An 18,083-nucleotide genomic window follows, 5' to 3' on the forward strand; every position below is an offset into this window, starting at 1 on the left:
TGCCATGACTGGAACTAGTTGTATATAGACTGCTGAGAGTGGAAGCAGAGGTTCTGGGGCTGCCATGACTGGAACTAGTTGTATATAGACTGATGAGAGTGGAAGCAGAGGTTCTGGGGCTGCCATGTCTAGAACTAGTTGTATATAGACTGATGAGAGTGGAAGCACAGGTTCTGGGGCTGCTATGACTGGAACTAGTTGTATATAGACTGATGAGAGTGGAAGCAGATATTCTGGGGCTGCCTTGACTAGAACTAGTTGTATAGAGACTGATGAGTGTGCAAGCAGAGGTTCTGGGGCTGCCATGGCTGGAACTAGTTGTATATAGACTGATGAGAGTGGAAGCAGAGGTTTTGGGGCTGTCATGACTGGAACTAGTTGTATATAGACTGATGAGAGTGGAAGTAGATGTTCTGAGGCTGCCATGACTGGAACTAGTTGTATATAGACTCATGAGTGTGGAATTAGAGGTTCTGGGGCTGCCATGACTGGAACTAGTTGTATATAGACTGATGAGTGTGGATGCAGAGGTTCTGGGGCTGCCATTACTGGAACTAGTTGTATATAGACTTATGAGTGTGGATGCAGAGGTTCTGGTGCTGCCATGACTGGAACTAGTTGTATATAGAATGCTGAGATGCTGAGAGTGGAAGCAGAGGTTCTGGGGCTGCCATGACTGGAACTAGTTGCATATAGACTGATGATAGTGGAAGCAGATATTCTGGGGCTGCCATGACTAGAACTAGTTGTATATAGACTGATGAGAGTGGAAGCAGAAGTTCTGGGGATGCCATGACTAGAACTGGGTTGTATATAGACTGATGAGAGTGGAAGCAGAGGTTCTGGGGCTACCATGACTGGAACTAGTTGTATATATACTGATGAGAGTGGAAGCAAAGGTTCTGGGGCTGCTATGGCTTGAACTATTTGTATATAGAGTGATGAGAGTGGAAGCAGAGGTTCTGGGGCTGCCATGACTGGAACTAGTTGTATATAGACTGATGAGAGTGGAAGCCGAAGCTCTGGGGCTGCCATGACTGGAACTAGTTGTATATAGACTGATGAGAGTGGAAGCATAGGCTCTTGGGCTGCCATGACTGGAACTAGCTGTATATATACAGATGAGAGTGGAAGCAGAGGTTCTGGGGCTGCCATGCCTGGAACTAGTTGTATATAGACTGATAAGAGTGGAAGCAGAGGTTTTGGGGCTTCCATGCCTGGAACTAGTTGTATATAGACTGATAAGAGTGGAAGCAGAGGTTTTGGGGCTGCCATGCCATGACTGGAACTAGTTGTATATAGGCTGATGAGAGTGGAAGCAGAGGTTCTGGGGCTGCCATGACTGGAACTAGTTTTATATCGACTGATGAGAGTGGAGGCAGAGGTCCTGGAGCTACCATGACTGGAACTAGTTTTATATAGACTGATAAGAGTGGAAGCAGAGGTTCTGGGGCTGCCATGACTTGAACTGGTTGTATATACAGTGATGAGATTGAAAGCAGAGGTTCTGGGGCCGCCATGAATGGAACTAGTTTTATATATACTGATGAGAGTGGAAGCAGAGGTTCTGGGGCTGCCATGACTGGAACTAGTTGTATATATACTGATGAGAGTGGAAGCAATGGTTCTGTGGCTGATGATGAGAGTGAGGGCAGAGATGCTGGGGCTGCCATGACTGGAACTAGTTGTATATATACTGATGTGAGTGGAAGCAGAGGTTTTGGGGCCTGCAATGACTGGAACTTTGGAGAGGGGCTTCAGTTTTGTACAGTGCAGAGTGGAACTTTGGGAGCTTTGCAGTCTGAAGATCCTGAGGGAACCTTGGACCAGAGACTATTCCTGGAGCAGTCCCTAAAGATCAGAGACCCACAAGAAGGATGTCTGGGAACACTTACCCATAAGAGAGTGAGACCCCTATTGGTTTTAGTATAGTGATACAATTTGTTTTTTTGCACTTTGTGTATGTTGTTGTTTTACTTCTACACAACTCATGTAACTGTTTTAATTTCTGTATTTCTGTACACAATATAACATCTTTTTTATTTATCACTTTTATTTATCACTTGATGTTGTCACCTGTTTCCTGGCGAATTTCTTATACACCAAAAGTCCCCAAGCACACATTTTAAGTGGTACATTTTCCTGGTGACATCAAAGCTATGACTTTTATTCTTCCCGGGGCTGCAAAAGTTAGCACATCTATCTATTTATTATCTATCTATCTATCTCTTATCTATCTACCTATCTCATAAACATGTTATGTTTTTTAGGTCAAACATAGTAATAATAAGCATAAATAGGTTTCTGTTACTATAAGAACAGATTTTAGATTAATTTTGCTGTTTAAAGGGCCAGTAAAGCTAGAAAATAATGTTATATAATTCTGCAGAATTAAATAACATTATTTTCTAGCTTTACTGGCCCTTTAAGAATTTTTATCCATATAAATTTGTGTTACAAAAAAAAGTAGATTCTTTTCCACTTTTAATATTTTTAATAATTTGATTTTTTTTTTTTTTAAATGTAATAATTTTTCTTTGAAAGTCCCCCTAGGTTTCTAGGGCACAATCTGCAGAAAGATCAATACACTTTTCAGTTTCAATGCAGAAAGAAAATACATAGAAACTCTCTACAAAAACTGTGCACTAAGCAAGTTGTGTGCAGGGGATTACTGACCAACAGTCCTATGTTAGTTGTCAAGCATTAACAATAGTTCAGGTGAGCATTTCTTCTTTTAAAGGCTTGAAGAATGCAGTGTGTCTTCCTTCATTGACTTGGTTTGTCATCTAGAAGACCTTTTAAGAATATCAGGTTACACTGACCATGCCCCGTTCTTTATTTTTTCCATATTAAAATATTTAAACTTATCAAGGTAGGTCCAAACTTTACACGACAGTAAGCCGTAGTAGGTCTCGAGAATAGAACATTCCTCTCCATTGTTCATGTCTCTCCAAACAAAGGAGATTTGTTCATTGTCTACTGACAAGGACGTGAAAATGAACTTATAACAACACCTGTTATATGTGATATGTCGAGGGCCAGAGAATCGAGAACTGTGAATGGGTATGATTCCTGCTCTCTGAGTACAAATACCAATGAACACATCCGATGGTACCAAGGTTGAAATATCCTTTGATGCTATATAAACCTTCTTAGCCACATCCAGTGAAATGACCATGGCTGACCCACTGCAGTAATCAGGATAGTTTGTTTCAGAATAGGACCATATGGGAACAAAATTAGGACTTTGGTGATTTCTGTCTGGAAGGCTTTGGTGAATAACTCTACCTGTGTATATATCTTCAGAATGTGCCTCCAAGTCAAGTAGATACTCAGTTAAGCTTTTGATATTGACAAACATCTCTTCATCAGTTTTAAGGAGGAATTTTGTATTGGGACAAAATGTCAGTGTCCATTCTATCATCATCAGAGTCTTATGTGTTTTGTTTTGAATGGTATCTAGGTAGTTTCCTTCAATGATGTCCTTGTAGACATGTGATTCATTCAAGACATCTGATTGAATAGTTCCAGAGACTGGTCTCCCTAAAGCAAATATATTGATGATGCCAAGATGTTTGACAGAGGTAACATTGCCCCACGTGCTCCTGATTCTGTCTCTTCCTGTTTTATTTTCGGGACAGCTAAAGATAATGGAGAGAAGGAAAACATTCTTGTCGGAGCACAGACTGGGCTCGTTAATTACAAAGGACTTTGATATGTTGTCCTTCATAGGATACATATCCAATGTTTTAGCCAGTTCTCTGATTTCCATAAACTTTGCCTCAGAGTAGGAGATCGGACCAGACCGTAGAAAATATTCTTCCATGAAATCTGCTCCAAATAATAGGGCATGAAATAGCAAAATGTTAAAGATAATGAAGCACCACTGGTGTGTACGTAGTCTGCAGAATACCAACTGCAAGAAAAAAGAAAACAAGTTTCAATAGTGCAAATGATATACTTATATGTATATACATCAAGTTTATTTTTATTAAAATATGTATACACATACATACACATGTTTAAATATGATTATGTGTGTGTATATATATATATTATATGTTTATATGTGTTTAGATATGTATTTATGTGTTTTACTGTATATTTAATGAACATATTTCATGTTCAAATCCTCTTCACTTACAGGATAATGTTATTTTTTTTCTTAAATACATGATTCTATATATGCTGGTATATACCTATTCCTATAGATATATAGGTATAGATCTGTATTTTACATGAACAGTTTTATTATATACAGTATATAGAAATATATATTACATAATAAAAAGTACATTATTTTCTATCTTAACGCTGTCAGGTTAGTGCACATAAAAACTTACGCCTAGATTATGAGTTTTGCGGTAACAGGGGTGCGGTGCTAACAAGCCTTTTTTTTTTTAACGCTACCTTAAGACAATGCTGGTATTACAGGTTTTTTTCAACCCGGCGTTAGCCACAAAAAAGTGAGCATAGAGCAGAATTTAGCTCCACATCTCACCTCAATACCAGCGCTGCTTACGGTAGCGGTAAACTGGCTAAACGTGCTCGTGCACAATTTCCCCATAGGAAACAATGGGGCTGAGTCGGCTGGAAAAAAACCAGCGTTCAGCTCCTAACGCAGCCCCATTGTTTCCTATGAGGAAAGGAATTTTATGTCTACACCTAACACCCTAACATGAACCCCGAGTCTAAACACCCCTAATATTACACTTATTAACCCCTAATCTGCCGTCCCCGACATCGTTGCCACCTACATTATAATTATTAACCCCTACTCTGCCGCTACGGACACCGCGGCCACCTACATTATACTTATGAATCCCTAATCTGCTGCCCCTAACATCGCCAACACCTACATTATATTTATTAACCCCTAATCTGCCCCCCAACATCGCCACAAGCTAACTACATTTATTAACACCTAATCTGCCGCCGCCAACGTCGCCGCCACTATAATAAAGTTATTAATCCCTAAACCTAAGTCTAACCCTAACACCCCCTAACTTAAATATAATTTAAATACATCTAAATAAAATAACTACAATTAAATAAATCATTCCTATTTAAAACTAAATACTTACCTGTAAAATAAACCCTAATATAGCTACAATATAACTAATTATTACATTGTAGCTATTTTAGGATTTATATTTATTTTACAGGCAACTTTGTATTTATTTTAACTAGGTAGAATAGTTATTAAATAGTTATTAACTATTTAATAACTACCTAGCTAATATAAATACAAAAGTACCTGTAAAATAAAACCTAACATAAGTTACAATTACACCTAACACTACACTTTAATTAAATTAATTACCTAAACTACCTACAATTAAATACAATTAAATTAAATAAACTAAAGTACGAAAAACAACAAACACTAAATTACAGAAAATAAAAAAATAATTACAAAAGATTTAAGATAATTACACCTACTCTAATCCCCTAATAAAATAAAAAAGCCCCCCAAAATAAAAAAATTCCCTACTCTATACTAAATTACAAATAGCCCTTTAAAGGGCCTTTTGCGGGGCATTGCCCCAAAGTAATCAGCTCTTTTACCTGTAAAGAAAAATACAATACCCCCCCCAACATTAAAACCCACCACCCACACACCCAACCCTACTCTAACCCCCCCCAATCCCCCCTTAATAAAACCTAACACTACCCCCTTGAAGATCTCCCTACCTTGAGCCGTTTTCACCCAGCCGGGCAAAAGTGGACCTCCAGAGGGGCAGAAGTCTTCATCCGATCTGGCCAGAAGATGACATCCAGACCGGCAGAAGTCTTCATCCAGGCGACATCTTCTATCTTCTTCCATCCGGAGCGGGTCCATCTTGAAGACATCCGACGCGGAGCATCCTCTTCCATCCGACGGCGACTGAAGAATGAAGATTCCTTTAAGTGACATCATCCAAGATGGCGTCCCTTCAATTCCGATTGGCTGATAGAATCCTATCAGCCAATCGGAATTAAGGTAGGGAAAATCCTATTAGCTGATGCAATCAGCCAATAGAATTGAGCTCGCATTCTATTGGCTGAATGGAACAGCCAATAGAATGCGACCTCAATCCTTTTGGCTGATTGGATCAGCCGATAGGATTGAACTTCAATCCTATTGGCTGGATGAAGACTTCTGCCAGTCTGGATGTCCTCTTCTGGCCGGATCGGATGAAGGCTTCTGCCCCTCTGGAGGTCCACTTGTGCCCGGCTGGGTGAAGACGGCTCAAGGTAGGGAGATCTTCAAGGGGGTAGTGTTAGGTTAGGTTTTATTAAGGGGGGATTGGGTGGGTTTTAGAGTAGGGTTGGGTGTGTGGGTGGTGGGTTTTAATGTTGGGGGTATTGTATTTTTCTTTACAGCTAAAAGAGCTGATTACTTTGGGGCAATGCCCTGCAAAAGGCCCTTTTAAGGGCTATTTGTAATTTAGTATAGGGTCAGGATTTTTTTTATTTTGGGGGGCTTTTTTATTTTATTAGGGGGATTAGAGTTGGTGTAATTAGCTTAAAAAAATTGTAATTATTTTTTTATTTTCTGTAATTTAGTGTTTGTTGTTTTTCGTACTTTAGTTTATTTAATTTAATTGTATTTAGTTGTAGGTAGTTTAGGTAGTTAATTTAATTATAGTGGTAGTGTTAGGTGTAATTGTAACTTAGGTTAGGGTTTATTTTACAGGTACTTTTGTATTTATTTTAGCTAGGTAGTTATTAAATAGTTAATAACTATTTAATAACTATTCTACCTAGTTAAAATAAATACAAACTTGCCTGTAAAATAAAAATAAACCCTAAGATAGATACAAATGTAACTATTAGTTATATTGTAGCTATCTTAGAGTTTATTGTACAGGTAAGTATTTAGTTTTAAATAGGAATTATTTATTTAATTGTAGTAATTTTATTTAGTTTTAAGTAAATTATATTTAAGTTAGGCGGGGGGTTAGACTTAGGGGTAGACTTAGGTTTAGGGGTTAATAAATTTAATATGGTAGCGGCGACGTTGGGGGTGGCAGATTAGGGGTTAATAAATGTAGGTAGGTGTCGGCGATGTTAGGTACGGCAGATTAGGGGTTAATAAAATGTAACTAGTGTTTGCGAGGCGGGAGTGCGGCAGTTTACGGGTTAATATATTAAAGTGGCGGCGATGTCCGGTCGGCAGATTAGGGGTTAAATAATTTATTAAAGTGTTTGAGATGTGCAGGGGGGGCCTTGGTTTAGGGGTTAATAGGTAGTTTATGGGTGTTAGTGTACTTTGTAGCACTTTAGTTAAGAGCTTTATGTTACGGCGTTAGCCCATAAAACTCTTAACTACTGACTTTTAAATGCGGTATTAGTCTTGACAGGAGAGGGTGTACCGCTCACTTCTTCCAAGACTCGTAATACCAGCGTTAGGCAAATCCCATGAAAAAGATAGGATACGCAATTGACCTAAGTGGATTTGCGGTAAGCTCGAGTCGCGGAAGAAAAGTGAGCGGTACACCTGTACCTGCCTGACTCGTAATACCAGCAGGCGTTTAAAAGTAGCGTTGGGACCTCTCAACGCTGCTTTTTAAGGCTAACGCAAGACTCGTAATCTAGCCGTTAGTATTCTTAAGGCACTTTGTTAAAATATGACATATAAAATTATTAAAAAATATACAGATATATTCTATGGATTATTTAGACACTTTTACAGTACTAAGCTTTCAGGTGCGCTAGCCTGACCGCGTTAAGATTTAAATTGCAAAACATAATGAGCAAAACATAATGAGCAAAACACATATTTTATATTCCTATGTTCTTCAAATCGAAAATAATGTACTTTTTATTATGATATATATATATATATATATATATATATATATATTGTGACGGATTACTGGCTACCCTGATGGGTAGCTCCACCAAAGGATCCTTCCAGCACCTGGAACCTGCCGCTATGTAGCGGAGAAGAGTGATTATGGTAGTTCCCACCCAAATAACTAGACCGACTAGCATTCAGGTGAAACAAGAACACTATTGGGAAAAAAACCACAACATTTATACACAAATTGATCTTGATAAGAGCCTTATCATTCCCCCATATCTCCTGCCATTCCCGCCCCACCAGACAGGCTGGCACCTCCATAATGTCCAATGGCCCCCAGTGTCCAATGGCCCCCAGTTACTTCAGTCCAAAAATCGCCTTAATCCATGACTGGGGGTTGGAGTTATGGGCTAGACCTCTGGGTAATGGGTATTGAGGGGAGGTCCGAAACCTCTGGTTCCTAAATGGGCTCACCCATGGAAATCACCCCACTTCTAGTCCGCCCTGAGAGGTATCAATCCCCAAAAGAATGGAGCTCTAGGACGAGGGACAGCTGGAGCGACCTGAGGTAAATGGGATGGGAATCTGAGCTGCTGTGGCCGACCGTGAGTTCAATGGAGCGGGCCAGCCGAAGAGTGGTCTGCTGAGTAGGGCTTGAAAACCCTGGTTCCCTATGGAGCTCACCTCTGGCAATTGGTCCAAATCTTACCCTCCCCACCGAGTACCAATCCCCAAAAGTGCGGAGCTCTAGGGCAAGGGGCCTCTAAAGCGGCCAGAGGCAAAGATCTCCGGAGGATGCTGGGTGCGGCGGCTGGCCGGAGGATCCAGGGGCCCGTCCGGCCAGAGAGGGATAGGTCAGTCAGAGACTAGCTCTTTCAAGATCAGGTTCACACACAAATTCTCACAAAAAGGGAAGGTCTGGGGAATCGTGGTTGCTCTGGGGAGCCCAAAACCGCCAAGAAACAAGAGGGGGTAAGGTAGTAGGGGTATAACCCTTGCAGCCCGGTATCCATGACTACTCCCCCCTTCCAGATTGGCAGACCCGGCTAGATCCACACATGGGTCGGCCTGGGGCTGTCCGAGGAGCTTATGCAAATTCAGTCTGCCGGGAAAGTGCATCAGCATTTCCATTGCTTTTTCCCAGCCTGTACTGAATGTCAAAGTTAAAGGGATGCAGGGCTAAACTCTACTACAGCAATCTTCTGTTGTTCCCAGAAACTCTGTTAAGCCATACGAGGGGGTTATGGTCTATGAGGATGGTGAAAGGGCTCCCATAGATGTAAGGCTGTAGTTTCTTCAGGGCCCATACCAGGGCCAGACACTCCTTCTCCACCGCCGCATAGCCTACCTCTCTGGGCAACAACTTCCTACTGATGTAGGCTACGGGGTGGTCTTGTCCTTCTTCATCCACCTGGCTTAACATTGCTTCAAACTCAAACATGGAGGCATCTGTGTGGACACAAAAACATTGGGTGGGGTTTGGAGCGGCCAGGACAGGAGCAGAGATTAAGGCAGACATAAGGCTCTGGAAGGCAGTTTCACATTCTGGGGACTACAGGGCCTGTTGGGGAAGTCGTTTACGAGTCAGGTTGGTTAGGGTTTTGGGGAGGACACTGTAATTAGGAACAAACTTCCTGTAGTACCCTGTGGTTCCTAGGAAAGCCAGGACTTAGGTTTTGGTCTTGGGAGTGGGCTAGTTTGTCAACCTTAGCCGGTTTTGTCCGCTGCTTTCCGCAGCCCACTCGGTGGCCCAGGTACTGGACCTCCAAGTGCCCTATGGTGCATTTGTCGGGCTTCAAGGTCAGCCCGGCGGCTCTGAGGCGGTCTAGAACAACGCCTAAGGGGTCCAAATGGTCCTCCCAGGTGTCGCTATAGATGGCGATGTCATCCAGGTATGCACAGGCATAGTCCTAGAGGCCATCCAGAAGGTGATCCACCATCCTTTGGAAGGTGGCTGGAGTGTTCTTCATCCCAAACAGCATGACCTTGAACTGGTAGAGGCCGAAGGGGGTGATGAAGGCGGACTTGGGGACTGACTCAGGGTCTAAGGGGATCTGCCAGTATCCCTTGCAGAGGTCGAGGGTAGTCAGGAAGTGGCCACGGGCGATTCTGTCTAATAGGTCATCGACTCGGGGCATAGGGTAGGCTTCAGTTGTGGTTCTGTCATTGAGCTTACGGTAGTCGATGCAGAACTGGGTAGTCCCGTCTTTCTTTGGCACCAGCACCACCAAGAAGGCCCAGGAACTGTTGGACGGTTCAACAACACCTAGGTCCAACATTCCTCTGAACTTGCGGTGCATACTGTCCCTGACTGCCTCTGGGACCCTGTAGGCTGCCTTTCATAGGGGGGCCTGTCCGGGGCTCTCCATTCAGTGTATGGCCACTGTGGTGTACACAGGGACAGTAGAGAACATATCTCGTCTGTCTTCAAGAAGTTCCCAGAATTGCTCTCTCTGTCCAGTCCCTAACCTCTCGTCTAGGAGTATGTCGGCTACTCCTTGTGGGGTCTCATTTTGCCCAGGGAGCTGCGGCACGGAAAGACTCTCATAGTCCTACACAGCCGGAGCACAGATAGCTGCCATATCCTTGGTCCTTTCTAGGTATGCCTTCAACATGTTCACATGAAAGGGCCAGCAGACTCGGTCATCTGAACATTTGGCTACCAGGTAGGTGGTGGCATTCAGTTATTCCACCACCCAGTAGGGTCCCTGCCAGGAGGCCTGTAGCTTGTCTGTTTTGACAGGCTTCAGAGCTAGGACCTTCTTCCCTACTGTCAAGGTCTGAATACAAGCATTTCGGTCGTACCATCGTTTCTTTGAGCGACCTGAAAGTTCTCTCGCACCCTGTCAGCAAGGTCCTTCAGTCGGTCACTGAGTTAGAGGACGTATTCCATAACCAATGGTCCTTCCTCTTCTGTGGCCCCCTCCCAATGGGCTCTCACTAGGTGTAGGGGTCCCCTTATCTTTCGGCCATACACTAACTCGAATGGGGAGAAACCGGTGGATTCCTGGGGCACCTCTCTGTATGCAAATAAGAGGTGTGGCAGAAACCTCTCCCAGTCCTTGTGAGTGGACGAGAATGTCCTAAGCCACTGTTTTAAGGTCCCGTTAAACCGCTCACAAAACCCATTAGTCGGGGTGATATGGAGCACTGTGCAGGGGTTTGATCCCACTGCCGGGTGATCTCCGCAGTGAACTGGGTTCCCTGGTCAGAGATCACTTTCCGGGGGAAGCCTACATTGGTGAATATCCAGAGCATTGCATCTGCCACTGTCTCCGCTTGGATATTGGCCAGGGGGATTGCCTCCAGGTATCGGGTAGCATAGTCAACCACTGTAAGTATATACTTCTTCCCAGTGGGGCTAGGTCAGGCCAAAGGTCCAATTATATCTACTGCCACTCTACTAAAGGGCTCATCAATAATGGGAAGGGGATGCAGGGGAGCTTTAGTGTGATCTCCAGTCTTCCCTACCTTCTGACATACTGGGCAAGTTTTACAGTAGTCCTTAATTCCTGCTGTAATACCTGGTCAAAAGAAGGTCTTGGTTAGGCGGTTGTGGGTCCTGGACTTTCCTAAATATCCAGCTAGGGGAATATCATGCCCTATCAGCAGTAGGTTGGACCGAAACTTCTTCAGTACAACCAGCTGACGTTTGGGCACTGGTCCTTTTCTCCTCTCAAAGATCCAGTACAGTAGCCCTCTCTCCCACTGGAAACATTCCTCCCTGTTGCCCTGGGGTTAAGTACCTACTCAGTCTCGGTAAGTGGCTAAGGTTGGGTCACTCAAGCCTCCTGGGCAAAGTGAGAGGGGGACGCCCAGGAGGGTTGGTCAGGGGGTAGGATTGGAGTCAGAGCGGAAGGTCGGGGCAAAGTAGTAGTCAGGATGGGCAGGGCTGAGGCAAGGTGGCCGAGGTTATTCCCCAACAAGACCTTGGCAGGTAGCTGTTTCATGATGCCCACCTCCACATCATGGGAGCCCGCTCCCCAGTTCAGGTGCACCTAGGCTGTGGGGACCTCCAATATGGCACCTCCAGCCACTCGAACGGCAAGCGTCCTCCCAGTTTAGCTGAAGGTGGGGGCCAGGTGGGGTTGGATCAGGGAAACTTGGCCGCCTGCCCATTGACCCAGATGTCCTGGCAATGGTGCTGGCAGTTATCTTGGGTCACAAGGCTGACCTCATGTAGGATGCCAACTTCTTCATCTGCCCAGTCGGCATAGTTGGCAGGACCCGCTGCATACAGGCAATGGTCAGCGGCTGGATAGGTCCTGGCGGGAGCGCTCACCCACTGGGCCGGTGAGGGGTTCCTAGGCTGCTGTACTGGGGGCTTTCTTGGCCATGCCGGACAGTACCATCGGAAGTGGCCGGATTGCCCACACCCATATCACCCCCATTGATTGCTGGCCCCAGCCGGGGGACACAGGGGCCAGCCAGGCCTGGGGTTGCCGAGGTGCCGCTGGAAGATGAGCCGGGGTTGAAGTGGAGTGGGTTGCTGGCTGGGGTCCTGGGGAAGCCTGGCGACGGGCATCCACATACTGATCTGCCAGGGTGGCGGCTTGGTCAGCTGTTGTGGGTCTCTTGTCTTTCACCCAGTCCCATACCTCCATCGGGTGCAGTTGTAAAATTGTTCCCGTAAGATGAGCTGGATAGCTTCGTCTCGAGTGGTTAGGCGGCAGCCAGTTACCCAGGAATCCAAGTGCCGGGCTAACCGGTAAGCCCACTCTGTGTATGGCTGCCCCTCTTGTCTTTGCAGCTCTCAAAACTTCAGTCGGTGCGCCTCCGCAATGAGTCCATAGTGTGCAAGGATGCGCTCTTTCACCCAGTCATAGTTGGCTTGATCTTTGGAGGGAATAGTATGGAAAGCCTCCAGGGCCTTTCTGGATAGCTTCCCGATCAGGATGGTTACCCTGTCTGTAGTGGCAACTCCCTGCAACCTGCACTGGGTTTCAAACAGCTGGAGGAAGCGGTCAATATCCTCTCCCTCCTGTTCTTTGAAGGTCCAAAAGGCCTCATGAGGTAACTTCTTTGGCCGGGGAGATGGGTCCAGGGGATCCGGCAACGCTCCCCCCATGGACTTCTGGAGCACCAGAGAGGGCCAGCCACCACTGGACCTGCCTCTCAAGGTCAGATATTGAGGTCCCCTGGAAGGAGGCCCCACTGCTCCATTCTCCCTCTTGGCTACCATCAGCCTCACTAGCGGGTGCACTAGCCTGATCGTCCTCCATCAGCTCCTTTATCACTGCCTTAGACTTGTTCCCATCAGTTTTTTCCTCGGGCCTCCAGCAGGCTCTTTAGTTCTTCCTTCCAGAGCCTCTCATACCGCTCCATCCGATTATGTCTTCATTTGGTGGTTTGGACGTTCCAGGTAGATGTAAGCATCCCACTGCTGCCACCAATGTGATGGATTACCGGCTACCCTGACTGGGTAACTCCACCAAAGGCTGGAGCAACCTGAGGTAAAGGGGACCGGGAATCCAAGCTCCTGTGGCCGGCCGGCAGTTCCATGGGGCCAGCCGAAGGGCAGTCTGCTGAGTAGGGCTCAGAAACCCTGGTTCCCTATGGAGCTTATCTCCTGCAATTGGCCCACATCTTACCCTCCCCACAGGGTACCAGTCCCTAAAAGAGCGGAGCTCTATGGCAAGAGGCCTCTGAAGTGGCTGGAGGTAAAGTTCTCCGGAGGATGCTGGGTGGGTGCGGCGGCCGGATGGTAGATCCATGGGCCCGGCTGGCCGGAGAGGGATAGGTCGTTCAGAGACCAGCTCTTTCAAGATCAGGTTCACACACAAATTCTCACAAAAAGGGAAGGTCTGGGGAATCGTGGTTGCTCTGAGGAGCCCAAAACCACCAAGAAACAAGAGGGGGTGAGGTAGTAGGGGGTAGGGGTTTAACCCTTGCAGCCCGTATCTGTGACATACATATATGATACTGTGCATGTAAAATAAAAATATAAACTTTTTAGTTGCAATTTGTAATACACATACTAAGAAAAACGAGGTACTAATGGCACTGCACAAATTTACAACTTAGGGTAGCCTGTTGATCTCTGGATCTATGAGTATGTTATATGTATAAATCTATCTATAGTCCAGGTTTATTGTATTAAGAAACGGCCGAGGTGCTGTGTACTTGTTATGTAGAATGAGAATTTTCAATCCTGGGATTGATGGGTTGTACACCTATATAGCACTCATTCCCTAATTGATAGTGGCAAAATTGGACAAGATGGGTGTATCTTGGGAGGAGGAAGTGCGTGGGGATGTATTAAAATATAACCTTTATTGGTAATTTTTAAAATAAAAAGCAACAAACACAATCGACATACAAATGTTACAGAAGCATTAGTTATTTTGTTGTGAAAAGCTTATTTCCCAGCAGCAATGCCTGAACCAGCAAGCCAGCGCCTAAGAAGGGCTCCAAGAAAACCATAACAAGTTTCATTTCATAAAGAGTTAACTCTTTTTTTTCAGCTTTTAGAAACTATTGTCTAATCACCTCTGGAGCCAGACTGCTAATTGATAAGATGAACTTGTAAACTTGTTATCTTAAGTACTGTAATCCTATTGTGGCCTGTCAAAGGACAGTGCTCTCTATCTAAATGTGTGATGGGGGATTTTGTGCTTCCCCCCCTCTCCCCCTGGGAGTGCCCTGTGTGCATGTAACCTTAATAAAAAGCAGGCTGGGCATCCCAGTCCTGAGTTCTTGTTTTGACCCTCAATCGCAGCGTTGACTCGTTTTTGTGGGCAGAAGGGTATCCTAGCTGTACTGCAGCTAAGGGAGATTATTCTATATTTGCGAGACTCATATAGAATACTATGGAAAGCAGCTTCTCCCCTCTTTAGCAATAGGGATCCAGGCTACTAAGCGGTCCATCTCTCAGCGAGACTAAGGGTAACCGTAACATTTGGCGGCAGCGGCGGGATTTTCCTGGATTTCCTAGGAGAGGTACAGAACGGATGGAGAGCGCTTACGAAAAATTGAAGCGTACAACCCTAAAGGATTTACTTGAAAGCAGAGGGGGGTACGCCAGCAACCGGCCGAGGAGAGAGCTGATCGCAGAATTGACCGAACTGGATCAGAGCTTCACAATGGCGGAAACACCGACCACGATTAGTGACGAAAAAACCAGGATTGTTCGGGAAAGGCTCTCATTATACGGGCCGAACCCCTCCATGGAATTGGTACAGCAGTTGATGGCGGAGGCGGACGAGGATATACGAGAGACTCGAGCCCACGAACTCAACCTAGCGAACGCACACCGCAATGCTGAAGCCCCGCAGGTAATCATCCCTGTCGAAAATGCTGGGAGGCCCAAGATACCCTATGCGGCATTTCGACCCTTCCTAGAGAGCGAGACAGGGATTGATGAATATTTGGCGGACTTCGAAAGGCAATGTGCCCTGCACCAGATTCCCAACAGAGAGTGGCCCACGATATTGTCTGGGAAACTATCCGGGCGAGCCCTGGAAGCCTTTCGTACTCTGGGTGCTGAGGAAGTGACACAGTATGAGCTAGTTAAGGAGACACTGTTGCGACGGTACGCTGTAACTCCGGACACGTATCGCCGACAGTTTCGGGGCACGGAAAAGAAGCCTAACGATACCCATATGGAATGGGCGCACCGAATGCGGAGAGCGGCAAATCACTGGCTGAGCGGAAGTAAAGCGGTGACTGGGGAGGAAATTTTCCAATTGTTTCTCTTAGAACATTTTTATAATGGCATGGAACAGCAAGGGAAGGAATGGCTGCGAGACAGGCGGCCTTCTACCTTAGAAGAAGCAGCCAAATTGGCCGATGAACATTATGACTCCCGTCTTCACGAACCCATGAACTACCGAGCTCCAGCACGGGTCGAACCCAGAGAGGTTTACCGTGCACCCCCTCGTGCTGAATTCCGAGCCCCGGTGCCCACAGGGCCCGTCCGACACTCAGGACCACCCAATAACAGCTCTGAGCGTCCCAGACCGACTTGCCACCGATGCAAGCAACCAGGGCATTTCATGGCTAGCTGCCCCCTTAATACGCACCAGACACCCAGGAATTACAATGACCCCTCTGGGTCCTATCGTCCGGCCCGGGCCCTCTGTGTTAACCAAGAGGCCCCTATGGAGGGATATGTGGGGCCGCTTCACGAGGCAGACCCTGTATATGCTGCCTCAGATAACCGCCAGCACCATCGGCAGAGGGTATGGCTCGAGGGGCGATCTACCGAGGGATTGCGAGACACAGGGGCTACTATCACGCTGGTACAGAGTCATTTGGTGCCAGAGCACAAGCGATCCGGACAGACTGTGGCCGTTAGAGTGGCGGGGGGGGATGTGTACAAAATTCCAACAGCTAAAGTGCATCTTGATTGGGGAGCGGGAAAGGGGGCTGTGAACGTGGGCCTAATGGATAATTTACCTGCCGAAGTACTACTGGGCAACGATTTGGGCCCCATGACTTCTGCCTATGCTCCAGTATGCAACAACGAGGCGGACCCAGTGACTACACGGGCCCAAGCCCGGACGGAGCGAGAGCTTTCACCAGTGCGGGAGACACAGGTAAGACCTACCCCGACCTTGCCTGACAGGTTAGGCCCCATACCCTGGGACACCCCAGATGCTTTCGAGGCAGAGTCTAAGACTGACCCGACCTTACAAAAGTACCGGGAACGAGCAGAGACCGGAGGGGGCGGGGCAGATAACGAAACATTCTTATGGGAAAAAGGGAAACTATACCGCTGGACAGAGAAAAGGGGACAGCGTAGGCGACAGCTGGTAGTGCCCCACAAATACCGTCAAGAAATCCTCAAAATAGGCCACGACATCCCCTTAGCAGGCCACCTAGCCGTTACCCGTACCCTACACCGCATTACTCACACGTTCTTTTGGCCAGGGGTGCACGCTGACGTTAGAACTTACTGTAACACCTGCGATGTGTGTCAACGAGTAGGAAGGCGAGGCGATCACCCTAAAGCCCAGCTAGTAAATATGCCCATTGTAGAGGAACCCTTCAGCCGGGTTGCTATTGACCTAGTGGGACCACTGGCTACCCCTAGTCCCTCCGGTAAGCGATACATTCTTACCGTAGTGGACTACGCTACCAGGTACCCAGAGGCTGTCGCCCTATCCAACATACAAGCGGATACGGTAGCGAATGCACTAGTACAGGTGTTCTCCCGGGTAGGATTTCCAAAAGAAATCCTATCCGACCGAGGCACCCAATTTACGGCTGAATTGACCCAACAACTCTGGCAGGTTTGCAAAATTAAGTCCCTCCTAAGCTCCCCATACCACCCCCAGACGAACGGGCTGTGTGAGAGGTTCAATGGGACCCTCAAGCAAATGCTCAAGACGTTCACTCAGGAATACCGAGACTGGGAACGCTTCCTGCCGCACCTCCTATTTGCTTATCGGGAGGTGCCCCAGGAAACGACAGGGTTCTCTCCCTTCGAGTTGCTCTACGGAAGAAAGGTACGGGGACCCCTAAACCTGATCCGGGAGCACTGGGAGGGAGAGATGGAGGCTGACGGTGTCCCAATTGTGCCATACGTGCTGGAACTCAGGGACCGAATGGAGCAATTAGCCAAATCCGTGCGGGCTAATCTCCAGTTGGCCCAGAGAAGACAGAAAGTATGGTACGATCGGGGGGCCCGAAAGAGAATCTTCACCATAGGACAAAAGGTGTTAGTACTTAAGCCGGTGAAGACAGACAAATTGCAGGCGTCCTGGCAGGGTCCCTACCAGATCGTAGAGAAAAGGGGAGACACCACTTATGTGATAGCTAGCTGCCACAACAACAATCTTAGAAAGACATTCCATGTAAACATGCTCAAGGAATATTTTGAGCGACCAGAGAACGTGACGGCCATATGTTGTTCCCCTCAGGAAGACCCCGACAGTTTACCCATTCCAGACCTATTAGAAAAGAGCCTCCCCACAGGTATAGTGGCTCAGGTTCAGATAGGGGACCGACTTAGCCCCACTGAAAGGGAGCAGCTCAACCAACTCCTCCAGTCCAAACACCTCACCTTCTCCCCGAAGCCAGGGTACACTACTTTAACCACCCACCAGGTAGATACTCCGGGACAAGCTCCCTTGCGCCAGGCTCCGTACCGAATCCCCGAAGCAGTTAGGACAGGAATGAAGAAGGAGATCGATGAGATGCTCCAGCTCAGGGTAATTGAGCCCTCCGATAGTCCCTGGGCCTCCCCAGTTGTCTTGGTGCCCAAGAAAGATGGGACCACCCGGTTCTGCGTAGACTATCGGAGGCTCAATGAAAATACCGTGACGGACGCTTACCCTATGCCCAGGGTAGA

General features: G+C 46.6%; 1 protein-coding gene across 1 annotated transcript; it reads right to left on the minus strand.

Moving 5' to 3' along the window:
* Window positions 1–2,516: 2,516 nt before the first annotated feature.
* On the minus strand, window positions 2,517–12,004 carry B3GALT9 (beta-1,3-galactosyltransferase 9). The gene is made up of 3 exons (XM_053695933.1): window positions 11,964–12,004; window positions 10,910–11,150; window positions 2,517–3,916 (listed from the first exon to the last, which is right to left on the minus strand). The coding sequence occupies exons 1-3, from the start codon at window positions 12,002–12,004 to the stop codon at window positions 2,813–2,815; spliced, it is 1,386 nt and encodes a 461-aa protein (XP_053551908.1). The 3' UTR covers window positions 2,517–2,812.
* Window positions 12,005–18,083: the final 6,079 nt, after the last annotated feature.

This window comes from Bombina bombina, chromosome 12, assembly GCF_027579735.1.
Source record: "Bombina bombina isolate aBomBom1 chromosome 12, aBomBom1.pri, whole genome shotgun sequence".
In the NCBI taxonomy this organism is placed as follows: domain Eukaryota; kingdom Metazoa; phylum Chordata; class Amphibia; order Anura; family Bombinatoridae; genus Bombina; species Bombina bombina.

Coding starts and splice junctions, on each gene's coding strand:
- B3GALT9 (XM_053695933.1), bottom strand. CDS start 12,004: ATGCCGACTGGGCAGATGAAGAAGTTGGCATCCTACATGAG. Junction 11,151..11,963: donor AAGTTGGCATCCTACATGAG/GTCAGCCTTGTG, acceptor GGCCTGACCTAG/CCCCACTGGGAAGAAGTATA. Junction 3,917..10,909: donor CACCCCGACTAATGGGTTTT/GTGAGCGGTTTA, acceptor TTTTTCTTGCAG/TTGGTATTCTGCAGACTACG.